Genomic DNA, 17,469 nt, shown 5'->3' on the forward strand with positions numbered 1-17,469 from the left:
AGACATACTGAATGTGCGATACACCATAAAACTGTACCAAATTTGGATAATCAATTTCTGCTATTAATGCATAAAAAAAATAGGCTTGCTTTATTTTTAAATGCCAAATTCTATATGCAGGCCTCTTTACAAGTGGTTCCTGATTCACAGCTGAAAGTACATTTTCAAGAATGGCATTAACCATTCTATTTACACTGAATGAAGCTCCAGTGTGCAGAGTTGGATATTTTCTAGCATAAATGCCACTGTTATCTATGATATAGACTAAAAATGATTAATAAGAACCTTGTTGGACACAGGCCTTGGGGGACTTCTGGGCCGTCTTTTGTGTAGGCTATTTGTTTGCATCTCAGAAAAAGAAAAGTCATGAAATGTGGAGTAAGATTTAGAGAGCTAGCAAATAGGTGGGTTTACAAGCTTCACCAAATGCCACTTCTCATGCCCCAAACCAAAACCTCTCACTCTATCATGTTTTATATATAGGCCCTTTGTCTTTTAAAAGGGGGAAATGGACCTGAGTTGGGTGCTATCCAGAGTACTGTTTTCTAGATAAGACCAGAAATACCACTAACAGAGAAGAACAATCAGCAAGTTAATGAAATGATTCTGTTTATACTTAACAAACTAGATGTTTCTATAATCAAGGGTATGTGTGTGTCATGCTTTGATTAGTGGCTATCAGACTATTAATAGATAAAGCTGCCTAAGGATTTCACAAGTTTGGTTATCCCAATGGAGAAGCTAAAATTCAGTCAAGACTTTCTTATGCTTTCTATGATCAAATTACAAATGGGACCTAAAAACAAAGAACTATTAGAAATGAAGTATAGACAGAAAGTTCATGAATTTATCAACTGTTCTAGCTGGTACTGCATTTTAGTCACCACCCCTCTGAAGTATATTATTTTAAGAGCTTTGGCTCTAGAGTAAAATTTTAGCTCTTCAATTTATCAGCTGTGTAACATGGAATAAATGATTGATTTTTCTGAGTCTCTGTTTTCCTCATCTGTAAATGGGAATAATAATAGGACCTATTCATTGGATTTTTGTATGGAGCAAACAGAATATGGAAACCGTGATTAGCACACCACCTGGCATATAGTACAAGTACTCAATAAGTGATAACTATCAATACTATTTTAATAAACTTATGACATTGTTAGAGTTGGACTTTCCCCTTTTTTGAAAACATATCCTTCTTTCTCACTATATATTATATATATTTTCTATTTTAATTTTCATTGAAATACAATATACATAAAAGTGCATAATCTTAAATGTATACAGCTTGATGAATTTTCATAAGGTGAACACACCCATGTAACAAGTATCCAGATCAAGAAACAAAACATCACGAACTTCACAAGCCCCCTTGTGCTCCTTTCAGGTCACTATCCCCTTTAAGGGTAACCACTATACTAATTTTGTTTTTTATTATTTTGTTTATACATATGTGTGTGTGTGTGTTTAAGTCTGCCTATACAATTTATAGTAGCACTAAAAAGAACATGAAACACTTAGGAATAAATTTAACAACCAACATGTAACATCTATAAACTGAAAACTACAAAACATTGCTGAGGGAAATTAAAGAAGATCTAAATAACACCTCATAAGAGATACATGATGTTCATGAATTTGACTCAATATTGTTAAGATGTCCATTCTCCAAACAGATTTATAGCATTGAGGCAACTGCAATCAGAATCCTGGCAGACATGTTGACAAGCTGATTCTAAAATTAAGATGGAAAAGCAAAGGACCTAAATTTTAGCCAAAACTATCTTGAAAAATAAAAACAAGGATGGGGATTCACACTACTAAATTCCAAAACTTTAAAAATAAAGCAAGAACAATCAAGACAGGGAAACTCTGGTGGTGTAGTGGCTGAGTTCAGCTGCTAACCAAAAGGTAGGCAATGTGAATCTACCAGGCACTCCTTGGAAACTCTATGGGGCAGTTCTACTCTGTCCTACTGGGTCGCTATAGGGTCGCTATGAGTTGGAATTGACTGGATGGCAATTTTTTAAATCAATACAGTATAGTTTTGTCATAGGACAAACATGTAGAGCAATGGAACATAACAGGGTCCAGAAACAGGCTCATATTTGACCAGCTGATTTTTGTAAAGGTGCTAAGATAATTCAGTGGTGAGGGGAAAGGATAGTCTTTTCAACAAATGGTGTTGAAACAACTGGATATCCATTTGAAAAGCATGAACCTTATTCCTTACCTCACACTATACACAAAAAGTAGCCTGAAGTGGTTCTGGATTTATACATAAGAACTAAAACTATAAAACTTCTAGAATAGAGAGATATTTCCTAAGCATGGATAGGGAAGATTCAATATTTTTAAGATGTCGGCTCTTCCCAATAAAAATCCCAGCAAGTTACTTTGTGGATATATACAAACTAAATCTAAAATTTATATGGAAAGGCAAAAGACCCAGAACAACCAACACATTACTGAAAAACAACAACAAAGTTGGAAAACTGACATGATCCAACTTCAAGACTTACTATAAAGCTACAGTGATCAAGATAGTAGGGTATTCACAAAGGAATAAGCAAATAGATGAGTGGAACAGATTAAAGAGCCCAGGAATAGATTCGCACAAATATAACTGATTTTTGACAAAGGAATAAAGGCAACATATATCAGATAAGGGACTTTTATCCAAAATATACAAGATACCAAACCCATTATTATATGAGGAACAACCGGGTCTCTCATACATTGCTGACAGTTAATGTCTAATGGTAAAACCACTTTGAAAAAGTTTGACAGTTGGCATCAACTTAACTGCAACTAGCAATTGATATCAATATCAATTGCCTATGAGTCAGTTCCTATTCATAGTGGCCTCATGTGTCAGAGTAGAACTGTGTTCCATAGGGTTTTCAATGGCTGATTTTTTGGAAGTAGATCACTGGGCCTTTCTTCTAGGGCATCTCTGGGTGGACTTGAAGCTCCAACCTTAATATTTTGTACCAGAATGGCTAAAATCCAAAACACAACCCTAGGATGTGGAGAAACAGGAACAGTCATTCATTGCTGATGGGGATATAAAATGGTACAGCCAAGATGAACCACAACTTCGGAGTTCAACAAAGCTAAAAAGTCTTGCCAAACAATCCAGCAATCCTGCTCCTAGGTATTTACCTAAAAGAACTGAAAATCTATAGCCACACAAAAACCTGCATATGAATATTTACAGCAGCATTATTCATAACTGCCAAACAATTGGAAGCAACCAACGTATCCTTCAATAGGTGAATAGACAAGCTGTGGTACATTCATACAGTGGAATATTATTCAGCGATAAAAAGAAATGTGCCATCAAGCTACAAAAAGATATGGAGGCAACTTAAATGCACACTGCTAAGTGAAAGAAGCTAGTCTGATAAGGCTACATACTATACGATTCCAACTATCTGACATTTTGTAAAAGGCAAAACAGTAAAAAGAGCAGTGGTTGCCAGTGGCTGTGGGTGGGGATAGGAAAGGGAGGAAGAAATGAATAGATAGACCACATGGGATATTTACGGCAGTGAAACTATTCTTTATGATACTGTAATGGTGGATACATGACATTATGTATTTGTCAAAACCCATGTAACTGTACAACACAGAGTCAACACTAATGCAAACTATATACTTTAGTTAATAATAATGTATCAATATTGACTACATTGACACTAATGCAAGATGCTAATAAGGGAAATTGTGTGTGTGTGTGTGTGTGTGTGTGTAGAGGGTATACAGGAAATCTATCTTTTCTGCTCGAGTTTTCTGTAAACCTAAAACTGCTCTAAATAATAGTCTAAAAAAAAAAAAAACTTCAGAAGAAAACAGAAAATCTTGGTGCCCTCAGGAGATGCAGACATTTCATAGATGGGACACAAAAGCACAGGCATTTTTTTTTTTTTTTAAGAAAAGAAAAAATTATAAATTTAGTAAAGTTAAAACTCTGGTTTTCAAAGAAAACACTTAAGAAAATAAAAAGGCAAACTACAGACTGGCAGAAAATATTTGCAATATAGATATGTGACAAAGGACTTGTATCCAGAATAAAAAACTCTTAGTGCTCAATAATAAGAAGACAAATAACCCTTTTTTTTAATGGGCAAAAAATCTGAATAGACACTTCACAAAAAAAGATACATGAATGGCCAATAAGCAAATAAGATGTTCAACATCATTAGTCATTAAGGAAACACAAATTAAAACCACAATGAGATGCTACTACACACCTAAAATCATAAAGACTGACCTTGCTATGGCAAGTATGAGGAACAACTGGATCTCTCAAACATTGCTGGTGGTAATGTCTAATGGTACAACCACTCTGAAAAAGTTTGACAGTTGGAATCGACTTAACTACAACTAGCAACAACAACATATAAAGCCAACAAATACTTAATATAAAAAAAAAAAATCCAAGCCCATTGCTGTCAAGTCAACTCATAGGGACCCTATAGGACAGAGGAGAACTGCCCTGCAGATTAGTTTCTAGGGAGCTGTGGTGGATTTGCACTGTCAACCTTTTGGTTAGCAGCCAAGCTCTTAACCACTATGCCGCCAGCAATTCCATTCCTAGGTATTTACCTTAAAGTAATGAAAATAAATGTCCACAAAAAGACTTGTATATGAATGTTTATAGTTGCTTTATTCATGACAGCCAAACTCTAAAACAATCCAAATGCCCATCAAGAGATGAACTGATAAACTGTAATACATCCATACAGTGGAAAAGCACTCAGCAGTAGAAGGAACAAACTACAGCTACATGCAATGACAAGGATGAATCTCAAAAAACATGAAAGAAGCTAGGCACAAAAGTGTACATACTTTATGATTCAACTCACATGAAACTCTAGGAAAGACAAATCCAATCTATAGTGACAGAAAACAGATCAGTGGTTGCCTGGGGCTGGATGTGGGAGTGGGACTGACTGAGCAAGGGCAAAAGGAAACTTGCCGGGACAACGAAAATGTTCTATATCTTTTGACTGCTGTGGTTACACGGGTATACACATACTTAAAATGGCCATATTTAATTGAACATAAATTATGTCGTACTAAAGTTGATTAAAAAAAAAAAACAAAAAACTCCTTAGAGTATTTCTAAGGATAAATGCCACTGTAATATTAATTTAATTGTAACTAAGGCAGTATGTTTGTAGAGAGCTCTGGAGGTAAAGGTCTTTGTTATCAAGTCTCTCCCCTGTATCATTCTCCCATACAGATTTTTCTACAGATGTCTAAAGGAAAGAAAGCAAAAAGCTTTGGTCTACAGTTAAAATAAAATCCCCAAATTTCAATTTGAGGACCTCTGAAAATCCACAAGGGCACAGTGAAAAAGCTCAATTATTAAAAAATCAAAAGGTTGTATATTAGAGAGTATGGGAGACAGCGTAATGGTTACTAGTGGCAATAGGATTGATTTGGCTTGCCCAACAAAAGCCTGATGACTCAACTACTAGTGTTTAAATGTCCAGGAAAGCTGACAAACAGCCTCAGTTTAATGGCAATACTAACTTTCTGCCACCCCTGCACATCTTTTACTTTTCTGTTCACAATAAACAGTTGTCTCCAGAAGAAAGAAAGAAAAAGAAAAAATAAACTGTCAGGTGACAAGCACACAAAATGAAAGGAGTTAAATTTTTTACTTAACTGTCTTCCACGTTAGTCCTCACAGGCTATGGGCTAACATATTTTCAACCTGAAAACATATTACATGTACCATTTTCAACATTACCATGCATTTCTTTGAAGCTGCAGCCCGGGCCAGGAGGGAAAAATATACCCTTGCAGACATCAACTGGCCTATCCATCACCACTGCTGATTTTGCTAACTAGGTTGGAAGATATAGCATGGATTGCCTAAACTCGATGGTGAAATGACAAATGTTTCTAGTTTGCATGCAAACTCTGCTTTAACCGCTAGGAAGGATGTAATAAGCTGAAAAAATAAAATGTTCCAGATACAAGACACTGTTTGGAAATGGTGCAAGAACTAGATGAAAACAGTATTTACCAATAAACAGATGCAAATGATAAAAGACATTAAATTTAAGTATTCTACTTGGCCCTGAAAAAGGCTTTGAGGAAAGGCTTGGGTGTCGAAAACTATGGTATGGTATGAAATTTAAGAATAAAATGGGAGTTGTGTTGGGGGTAAGGAGCCCTGGTGGTGCAGTGGTTAAAGCCTCGGCTGCTAACTGAAAGGTCAGTGGTTCAAACCCACCAACTGCTCTGCAGGAGAAAGACGTGGCAGTCTACTTCTGTAAAGATTTACAGCTTTGGAAACCCTATGAGGCAGATCTACTCTGTCTTACTCATCTACTGGACGGAAGTGGGTTTGCAGGAGAGCCAGGGCAAGAATCTTGACTAAGGAGGAACTTCGGAGTTATCAGTCACCCAACAATCATTATTGAGTGACTACTCCGTGCTGGGCACTTTTCTAGGTGCTTGGGAATCTGGTGAACAGGCACGCAAAGCTTCTGCTTTCAAGGAGTTTATCTTCTCTGGGGAGGACTGAAGGGAGGACAGATAAACAAATACGTTAATTTTAGGAAACAATAAGTACTGTGAAGAAAACTAAATAACATAATAGGATGTGAAGAGTGTAGCCTACTTTAACTAGGGGGGGTGTCAGGAAATGACTCTGAAGAAGGTGACATTGAGCTGAGATGTGAATAAGGAGGAAAAAGGTGGGTTCAAGTTAAAGACAGAAAGAAGGCCGGTGTGGTCGGGACAGAGTGAGGAGGGGGAAAGTGGTGGGAAATGAGGTTAGAGAGGTGGTCTGAGGCTGGGTCACAGAAGGCCGTGTTGGCCAAAGTAAGGAGTTTGGATTTAATTCCAGAGCCCCTGGAGGTTTTGAAGTAGTGGAGGATGACAACATCTTATTGATGCTTTAGAAATATTTACACTAGCTGCCAAATGAATAATGGAAGGCAGTGGTGGTGGCAGGGGTTGTGGGGAAGGAACAACTCACAAAGGCAGAGGAAGGAAGACTAATTAATTAGAAGGCTGATTAAATGATACAGGCAAGAGGTGATCATGACTAGGATTAGAAGAGGTAGATTCAGAAAATGCTTAGAAGAAAGATATTTTACCCTCCCAAGAGAAGAAAGAGAAAAAGGCCTGTTGAGAATGCTATGTCTGGGTTATAATACATATTTATTTGTGTGTAATGATTTATTTTTTCAATATTTAGTCTGCTATATTAACCTGGATGGGGAAGGAACCAGGGTTCTTGTTCCTGTGGCCAGTAGAACTGTGTGGTAAAACTCTCAAGAGTTTTAAGGGGAGAGGGCGAAGTTTTTTTTGTTTGTGTGTTTGTTTCATCTTAAGGGAGTAGGAAGAAGTGGCTTTCTCCAAACACAGCTGCTGTTAACAAAAACAGCGGGACTGTAATGGTCTATAGCATACTCTATAGACTGTTGCCAGGCTTTAGTTAAACATGAATCCAAAAACATTGATTTCTGAAGCTTTTTTAACATTGTTTTCCCTTGATTTCTTTGTACAAATGTCTTTCTAAAAAGTCCACATTGTCTTGGTTGAATTAAGAGGAAATGGGATTGTCCACACTTTGATTAGAATTGAAAGAGAGTGATAAGTAAACACACCTACGGATGGGGACAGTGCTGGCAGAGAGATTAGAACAGCTCTAGAACTTCCAAGGAGAGGGGGTAGAAAAGAAATTAAGAATCTAAATGGGACAGAGCCCATTTATGAGCATCCTTTACAAGGGTTTATTTCAAGAGAAATTTAAATAATTTTGTCATAAATTGAACATGCAGAATAAAAGGTAATGAGTACTCAAAAGCGGGATCATAACTTTTAACATTCCAATATTCATTCTTATTAAAAAGTTCTAGCTTTCAGTGACCAAAGAAGTCATCCATTATCTTTTTACTTTGGGTGGCAGGGATATGGGGCAACTGAAAGGAAAATGGTGGCTACACATATAGAATGGGACATACATTTTGATGCAAGTAAACATTACATTTCTCAGTGGGATTATTGCATTAATATTTTAACAGCTTTTACTAAATATGATTACGTATTAGGTGAACTCATAAATATGTCAGATCTGATTAGTGAATGTGGAAGACAGGAAGGGGCAGATTTGTCAGCAGAAGGAAAGTTCACATTATGAATCTGACTGATTTCTAATAACCAACAAGGAACTTGAAATCACTCCCATTCTTTTAAATAAAAGTCACTAAGAAATGAACTCACAAATGCCCCAGTATAAATGATTATTTAAAGACTGAACACTTGCTAATTTTTTTCTATTTACTAACTATAGGAAAAACCATATGTAAAATTCACCAAAATCGAAACAAAGACATTTTAATTATACCCTGATTTTTGAAGTAGTCAAAGGGACAGGACAGTTATCTAACATTTTTTAGGTTTCAAAACTGAGTCTCTTGTTTCTTTAGTGGGCTCGCTCATGCAACTTTATAGCTTCCCGGGTGATAGGTTCTTTTGTTCTAAACCGAGAAACTCACAGCAGTTTAATTTACTGCTGCATTATTATAGCTACTAACTACACACACCTTCAAGGCTAGTGAACCCACTGATGTAGACAGTGCCACCTTAAAAGGATTTTTGGATGAGTCCTAGTGAATGGGGGGGGGGGAGGACATAATGTTTAATTATAAGAAATGATTGAAATAGGCACAGACATACCCCGGGTGCCTCTGCACTGCAGCAAGCTCTAAACTTGTTATCGTTAATGGTTTAAATTTCACTGTGCTAATCATTTCAGGACACAAGCCTTTCTTGATAATCTAATGAATTATTCCAACATCCTTCAGCAAAAAAAAAAAAAAAATCCTCCATGACAGCACTAATTACAAGACGTTTTCCCAGTGCTTATGTAAAATATGACAGAGCAGCAGCTTAGGGAATTGCAGAAAACTGCTTCTAATTTCCACTGAGAAACTGACAAACACCTCTCTTTCATCTCTCCCAGCTCTCAAGTAAGATTTAACTTTCTCATTTAGTTAATTACCGAGTGAGGATCATCATTTCCCCGGATCGGAGCGGCACAGAGCCTTTATCGTGTTAACTTGTGAACTTGATCGATGGCTGCTGCTAAAACTTAATAACTTCACCCCCTGGCAAATTGTAAGATAAATATAATAGGAGAAACTCTGACAGTAAAAACCTGCCAGAAATGAGCGCTGTGTTTATGTTTCTTTGCAGGCAGCAAAAAAACAACCGACAGCTTATTACTGGTTGCGTGTTACTTATATTTAAAAGACTCCAGGCAGTTAACTTTCTACATACTGTTCAAACTTTGCTCACAAGATGGGAAAAAGCACCAGTGATGCAGACTTGGGGGATAGTGAGGAAAGAAGAAAAACATAGGGAGAAGGGATCAAATACATTGTGCAAAAGCTTTTAAAATGTCATTTATCATATAAAATGTCCAACCAGCATAAATAGGCATAATATTATTTTTAAAAATAAGAATTCTGGACTTCTAATATACTATATGAACTATATCTGGGAGCAGAGCAAGAGCATTTCACTGATTACAATTTTTTCAATGACTATGAGCCCATGCCTGAAGAATTCAATTAACTGCAGAATTCCTAGATCTCTTTTCAAAAACCCCTGAAGCCAGAAAACCATCCACTTACTATACCACTTAACCCTTTCTGAAACAACGGGTACACAAAAACTAGGAAATGTATAACTAAGTCTAGAATACTCTAACTAGTCTTATATTCCACCTTCTATACCTAAACTAAACAACTGAGAAGGAAATAACCTGATGACAGTTTTTCTTTCTGTCTACTTGGAATTTTAACACTTAACTGCAACAGAGTTGGTACCTTGGTCTACTACAGCAAGAATTTTATGCAGTGGTGCAAATGATTAACATGCTCAGCTGCTAACCAAAAGGCTGGAGGTTCGAGTCCACCCAAAGGTGCCTTGAAGAAAATTCCGGCAATCTACTTTTGAAAAATCAGCCATTAAAAATGAGATGGTGCACAGTTCTACTCCGACACTACACAGGGTCACTATGAGTTGGAATCAGCTCAATGGCAACTGGTAGTAACTGACAGTACCAAGGACAACGGACAAGGTATATACAAGGTATAAGAACAGCAAAATTGCTGCTCATCAGTGCCTGCCCTTGACTACCCTTAGTATAGAAATATTACACACACACACACACAAAATACAAACTACATTTTGGGGCAGGAAGAGAAAGTCAAAAAAGGGTCTTGTAGGGCTTAACTGTGAGACTGCCTTTGTTTAACATCTGTGATGTGCTACAATAGAGCCAATGGCTGAAGGCCTCTGGCTGCAGTTCAAGGGGCCACCATTTTGGAAGTTGAAAGTACTTGAAAAACTGAACATCAAAATAGGAAACCAAATTCATACTCACTAGAGGATCAAATCTGATTCCTCTTTTTGTTTTGTTTTTGCTTTCATTAAATAAGGATCTACTTGGAGTCAAACAAAGAGAGATCAGTCAATTTTTTTAAAACAGCATTTATACTATATTTATACTTTAGAAAATTCAAAAATTACGAAAGGACAAAAAACAAAAAATGCTCACAATTTCCACCGTCAATAAATAAACAATGTTCACACTTTGGTAGGTATATACCTTTCTGGTCTTTTTCTATTATTGCTCAGTTATTTGATGTGTGTGTGCATGGGTGTGGCTAGGGTGATTCTATGCCATCTAAAGGATTCTTTGTCCATGACATTAATCAGAGCAGGCACAATTAATCTGCTTTGTTGAACATCTTAGAGAAGTCAAGATCTGATCCTGGAGGACACAATGTTAGGTTATTATGACTATGGGAAAGAAGAAAAAAGAGAAAGAGGAGAGGAGGGGGAGGGGAGAGTAAAGAGGGGCAGGAAAGGAGAGGAAAAGAGGAAGAAAGGGAAGGAAGATGAAGAGGGAGAGGAAAGGGGAGAAGGGCAGGGAGGTAGGAGACAGGAAAAAAGTGGGGTAAGGGATAAAAAGGGGAAGGGAAAAGGGAGAGAGATGAAGGGTTGGGGAACAGATAAGGGTGACCAGGGGAGAGATGAGAGAGGTGAGGTGGGGGGCGGGGGATGAATATAACCAAACACTAGGGGGGCTTCGCGCACCTCTTTTAAGATAATATGCTTGGACAAACAAGTCCTCTCCCACGCTGCTAAAAAAATAAACATCAAGAGGGAGAGGAGATGAAAAACTATTTTCTTAAGCCACTACTTAATGTTTTAGGCAGGGCAGTAAAGTTTAATTGTCTGGAATCTGGTTGCTCTTCCTGTATACCGTCCTCAGATAGAGGTTGCTCATCTGAATGTTAAATGATGTTAATATTACCAAAATAAAATTTCTGTGATGGAGAAAGTTTAAACTAAGAATCGTCTCCCCAACCTCCCCTCATATCCACCCTTTATTTAGCTCAGAAAGTTAGATTCTACCATAAATAACAGGGAATGATGAAACCATTGGCTGGCAGAGGAAAACACAGAGACACACTTAAAACACAATTAAAAAGTACATGGGAAAATATTATCAGTTTCAAAAAAAAAGAAAAAAAGCCCCAAACAAAACTACCCTTCTCCTTTTTGGGTTCTAACTAATCCTCACATTTTTCTATCCTATAAAAAAAAGTCTCAACGACTTGGTAAAACTTGCTCCTGAAGAAAGCCCTTGAGATGCTGTATCTAAAACCTGGATTAGGAAAATACAAGGTTTTTTTTGGGGGGGGGTGTGGAATCTCAAGAAGCCAACTCAGCTTTCTAGAAGAAATCCAACTCTTAGCAAATGCTTGTTAGTGCATGTTAAATGCAGCAAGAAATAATCCTGTGAGGCAGCAGCACAGGTCTCTCTTAGCTGCAGTGAATGAAGTAAATGACTTGTAACTTCTGAAGTCTTGGTTATCTGCAGGTAAAACTTTAATAGCCCTGTAGCATCAAGGGACTAAAGACATTTCTCTCTGGAATACTTGGGTAATTGTTTTCTTAATTTATCCATGAAAAGCTTAGTTTGGATGCAGCATCTGTTTTTTAGCAAACCCACCACTAACCCACTGCTGTCGCAAAGGTGATCAAAATAACTTGCTTAGATTCACATAAGCTAGTAGAGTTCTGACTAAAGTTCAAAATGCAACTGATGTTATAGAAACTGTACAGTTTTTCTAAAATGAAATACTGGCCCTTCCTTTTTTTTTTTAATGACAATGAAGCTCCAAGTCAATGACTAAGGCTAAATGTAGAAGACCAGCACTGTTTGCATAGATGGATAAATGTGTTTTCCACAGCCAGGAGAGTTTTACAAGAGCACCAGCACTGCACTGAAGACAGTTCAAATGTCATCCTGAAGGAGCCTTAAGAGCTTACGTTTTATGTAAAAGAATATCATTAAAAAAAAAAAAAACAGCCATCATGATTTGGCTTTTTCAACTGTACCATTTACTTGGTGTGTGATCTTGGGTAAGTTACTTAACCTCTCTGTGCCTCAATTTTCTCATCTGTAAAATGGTGATACTTCTTGTCTTACCTGCAAGGGTTAACATGAGGATTAAAAGTAAGATAATACATATGAAGGCTTTAGAAGAGTAGCTGGTACATAGTAATACTATCATTAAAATTTTAACTACAGATGATTGTAATGCACATAGTTCCTGATTATACTTTATTAATACAATCTTCTTTGTCTTTATCCTAATTTTACATCCAGAAACTTTCACTTTCAAACTCGATTTTAAACTCTGTAGGTCAGAGATATGACATAAATGTTTTATATCTATATAACAGAAGTTAAAAAAAATACATGATAAACTGAACTTTTAATCCAAACGAATGTAAGGGGAAAATATTGCTTTTGGGAGTGCAACGGTAAAATGCCTTGCCGTGTAAACATATTTGGTGTCCTCTTATCTCACCAAAGGAGTCCCCAGGTGGCACAACTGGTTAAGCGTCCGACTACTAACCAAAAGGCTGGAGGTGAAACCCACCCAGAGACGCCTCAGAAGAAAGTCCTGGTGATCTGTTTCCAAAAGGTCACAGCCATGAAAATCCCATGGAACGCAGTTTTACTCGGCAACATACGGGGTTGTCACAAGTTAGGATCAACTCAGCGGCAACTGGGGGAACTCTCTCACCAAGAAAAATGCTGCTATTATTGTTACGTGCCATCTAGTCAATTCCAACTCATAACAACCCTACAGGTTCAGAGCAGAACTGCCCAATAGGGTTTCCGAGGAGTGCCTGGTGGATTCGAACTGCTGACCTTTTGGTTGGCAGCTAAGCTCTTAACCACTTTGCCACCAGTGCTCCTGAAAGAAAGATGCTATTATCACTATACTGATGCTTTGCCAATGGGTATTCTAATTTGACAATCTTTAATCCATTGTTTTCTAAGTTTCAACATTTTATGTAATAGAATACTACTATGCGAAAAATTTAAGAAATCAAAGTAAAATTGAAACTCCAAGAGGAACAATGAATGACAGTGGTTTAATGTTTCCATTAAATTTAACAACTGGAGTAGACAAGAGCAAAAGGAAGTCCTCAGAATATTTTCTATAATACAGAATAAAGACACTTTGCACACTGATTTTTTTTTCAGCTGCAATCTTTCAGAGCTATTACCAAAACACAGTTCCATAATATCCAAATTTAGAAAAGGAAGAACAGTAAGGAAAATTATCAGAATGATGACAAGACCCTCAGCACATGACTCTAATTTTTAAAATTTACTTTACCAGTTTTTACCAGAGCTAATATCCTGTGGCCACAGAGTACATTCTACTTCCTTCTGAATTTCTACTTTGTTTTATTAATCAGTAAAGACAGAACTAAGGCAGAAATCAGACTAAAATTTTGGCTGTCATCAGCACCTCTTTCTCGCAAAAACTGGCAGAAAAACGCTATTACCTTGCAAATTTTGTCTGAAGTTTATTTACATTCCTCCTACACGGGCACCATTTTTGTGGGATTTCATGGACCAAAGATTGCAGATTTCTGGGCTTTCTGGGCAAGGACTCCGAATTTTGAGGGTCACATTTTTTTCACTCCCAGAACGGCACAAACTCCCCATCATGGATTTTGCATATGCATATGCTGGGAGTGAAGGTGGGATAAGACTATGAAAATCAGGTCTATAGTTACCTCCATAATGTTTACATATGTACTGGATTTAGAGATAGGAACTGTATCCTTTCTTTGCAGAGCCAGCCTCTTTTTAAAGCATAGGATGGTTTCTATAAAGACATTCTCTGTTTTAATACCCGACCTTTTTACTTAAACTGGGTGTGGCTTAAGCTCATATGGAGCACTATAAGTATGAAACTCAAGGATAACAACTCTTCCCCATGAAATTCTTCTATGTGCTGAACATTCTGCAGTTGTTCTATTTTTATTTTCCTTTTAAGGAATATATACTGAAATTCCATGCTTTGGGAACAAACCATCCTGAACCAGTTTTCTTATAGTTGGCACACATATTCACACACTTCCACATAAAAAGTGAGGCAGCATGATGTAAAAGAGATCTAGTCCCAGGGCTATCATTAATTAGCTATGTGACCTTGTGTAAGTCTACAGCCTTGAGACTTCATGTGTAAATGACTGGGTACTGGATAATCCGAGGCTTGGTCTAGCTCTCGTATTTTGATTTTATGATTTGTTCCATGGTAAACTAAAATAGATCTGAGTAAATAAACTCAAAATAGAGATTGATTCTTCACATTTTATACCCAAAAGCCAACAAAATAGTTTAAATATGTATCTTAAATAAGGAAAAAAAAACATTTTTCATAGTATTATTTGGGCAAGCAACATATTCTATAATCCCAAGAAAAAGTCAAACTTTTCTGAAACAATTGAGTTTTTAATGTAAATAAATCTATCATTCTGAGTGACAGGTACACAGGTAACATATTATTTTCTGACTTTTCCACGTGCTTAAAATATTCCATAATTAAGATTTAAAGTTCTAAAAATTTTTAAGTTTTATCCTTCCTCACGACTGACACTGGGATCTGAAGCCCTAATAATGTCTTCCTGAAGTACTTCTCCCCCAGTAACCCCCCTTTCTTTACTTCATATGAAGGCAAAATTTGTATCAATTTAATATACTAACTTGTCTTACTTAGGGCCAAATCAAAGTAGTAGGTCTAGGAACTGAAGCCACTCCCGAAGCCCAACTTTTCAGACTGAGATTACACAGGCCTATAAAACAAATAACAACACATGTGAGGAATGTGCTTCTTAGTTCAACCAAATACATGAGACCAAATGAGCAACCCCTGACCATAAGCAAGACGAGAAGGCAGGAAAGGACAGGAAAACTGGACAAATGGAGAAAGGGAACCCGGGTAGAAAGGGGAAAGTACTATCACATTGCAACCAATGTCACAAAACAACTTGTGTATAAATTTTTGAATGAGAAACTAATTTGCTTTGGGGGGGGAAAAAAAAGTAGTAGGTCTACATCCATCCTCTTAATATTTTATCAAAATTATGGTGGTCATGATCAGATGGCTGCTCTTCTCTGCCGGCTTTAATTTTTAACATTAGAGCCCATAGCCTGCTTATCTTATATACTTCAGGTCCCAAAGGTCATCAAGTGCCTTCAAGGTCAAGGTGGCATATTAGTTATTAGAAGCAATAAATGCTGCATATGGGAAAAAAGTGAATCTTAATTTCAGTTTGAAAGATGAAGCTTTTTAGAAGTTACAAACAGAATGCGTGGCATCATCTTCTGTGGTAATAGAGCATTTTTCAATACTAAGCAATCTGGTGGGACTACACTGTAAGGAAATAAGGCTGGAAGAGTAGGCCAATATCAGAATGGACCTGAACTAGGAGGGTGGCATTGAGAATGGGGGGTAAGGGTGGGACGAGGACAAAATCAAGATATTTTGGAGGATATAGTCTTAGGGATAATCTCAGGAGCCTGGGCATTAATTATGGAGTAAACAACAAAAACAAAAAAACCCAAACCTGTTGCTATTGACTCAATTCTGACTCACAGCGATCCTATAATACAGAGTAGGACGGCCACATAGGGTTTCTAAGGAACAGCTGGCAGATTCGAACTGGGGACCTTTTGGTTAGCAGCAAAATGCTTAACCACTGCACCACCAGGGCCGCAATTATGGAGTAGATAAAATAAATTAGTATATTAAGGCAGTATTGCACAGTGTCAGGTTTAAGCCCTGTCTGTCATGTACAAACTGTACAGAATTGGGCAAGTTAGTTATCTCTTTATGTCTCATTTTTTTTCCCTGTAAACAGGAATAATACCACCTATTTTACAGGGTTGTTATAAGAAATAACAGATTATACATATAAAGTGCTTAGCACAGAGTCTAGCACATAAATGCTCATAAAAGGTAGCTATTATTGTTTTCTAGTACATAGAAACCAGCTCAACAATTCAAACTGTATCATGAAATGCCGACAGAACTTTAAACTATATACCAAACTTTAATCTAGACAGTGAAACTTCATATCAAATTCCCCAGGAAGCAAAAGTATGAATTGAAATGTTTTTTAAATATGTGAACTTCTCTGGCCACCTAAACTGATGTGATTGGGGAGAGAACTGTGAAAAAAAAAAGAGACCATTTAATACTTTTTTTTTTTAATTTTTTTTTTAAGATGTGATTTAAGCTGTAAGAGCAGCTGAGGAGAACCAGGCTAAAAGGCTCTGAGTGAATACAAAGAAAACTACAATTTAGGGAATTTTTTTTTTATGTACAGCGTTACCCCATTAAAACAAATATCTTGAAAGCCTTTTATGTGCCAGTGCAGTACTATGCAATCTCGGATGGTAAATATTGACAAGTTGATTCTAAAATTTATATGGAAATGCAAATGACCATGGTTATCTTGAAGAAAAACAACAAAGTTAGAGGATTTACTACCAGGTTTCAAGATTTTGACAAGGCTATATAATTAAGACAGTGAGGTATTGGTACCAGGATAGATATGCTGACCAATGGAACAGAAACATACACATACATACATACAATTATGACAAAGGAAACAATGCAGTGCAGTCGGAAACACACATTTCAATAAATGGTTCTGGGTCAATTGGATATCACATGGGGGAAAAATGCTTCTGACCTCTACCTCACACCATAAGAATCAAATGAACTATAGACATACATGTGAAGGGTAAAAAAATAAAAATCTTAGAAGAAAACATAAGAGAATATCTTCATAACACTGAGGTAGGTACAGATTTCTTAAGTAGAATATAAAAATACTCATTATAAAGGTAAAGACTGACAAAATGGACTACATTAAAATTAAGAACCTGTTTATCAATAGACATCATTAACAAAGTAAAAAGGCAAGCCACAGAGTAAGAGAAGACCCTAGAAACACATCAGACAAAGGACTTGTACAGAATTTATAAAGAGCTCCTACAAATCAAAAAGGACAATATATTAAACCCAGTAGAAAAATGGG

The 17,469-nt window shown here is 36.8% G+C and overlaps 1 protein-coding gene across 17 annotated transcripts in view; it reads right to left on the reverse strand.

Moving 5' to 3' along the window:
* Nucleotides 1–17,469, reverse strand: part of BTRC (beta-transducin repeat containing E3 ubiquitin protein ligase) — a 187,150-nt gene that overhangs the window by 35,716 nt on the left and 133,965 nt on the right. The window contains exons 1-2 of one of the 17 annotated variants that reach the window (XM_064269437.1): nucleotides 13,921–15,175; nucleotides 12,451–12,541 (exon numbers count right to left, since the gene is read on the reverse strand). The exons of the other annotated variants lie outside the window; for them this stretch is intronic. Coding sequence (XP_064125507.1) covers nucleotides 12,451–12,453 — 3 coding nt within the window. The 5' untranslated portion in view covers nucleotides 12,454–12,541; nucleotides 13,921–15,175. Of the gene's footprint in view, nucleotides 1–12,450; nucleotides 12,542–13,920; nucleotides 15,176–17,469 lie in introns of those variants that run through there. 17 annotated transcript variants of the gene reach the window in all.

Source organism: Loxodonta africana, chromosome 16, assembly GCF_030014295.1.
Source record: "Loxodonta africana isolate mLoxAfr1 chromosome 16, mLoxAfr1.hap2, whole genome shotgun sequence".
Classification (NCBI taxonomy): Eukaryota; Metazoa; Chordata; class Mammalia; order Proboscidea; family Elephantidae; genus Loxodonta; species Loxodonta africana.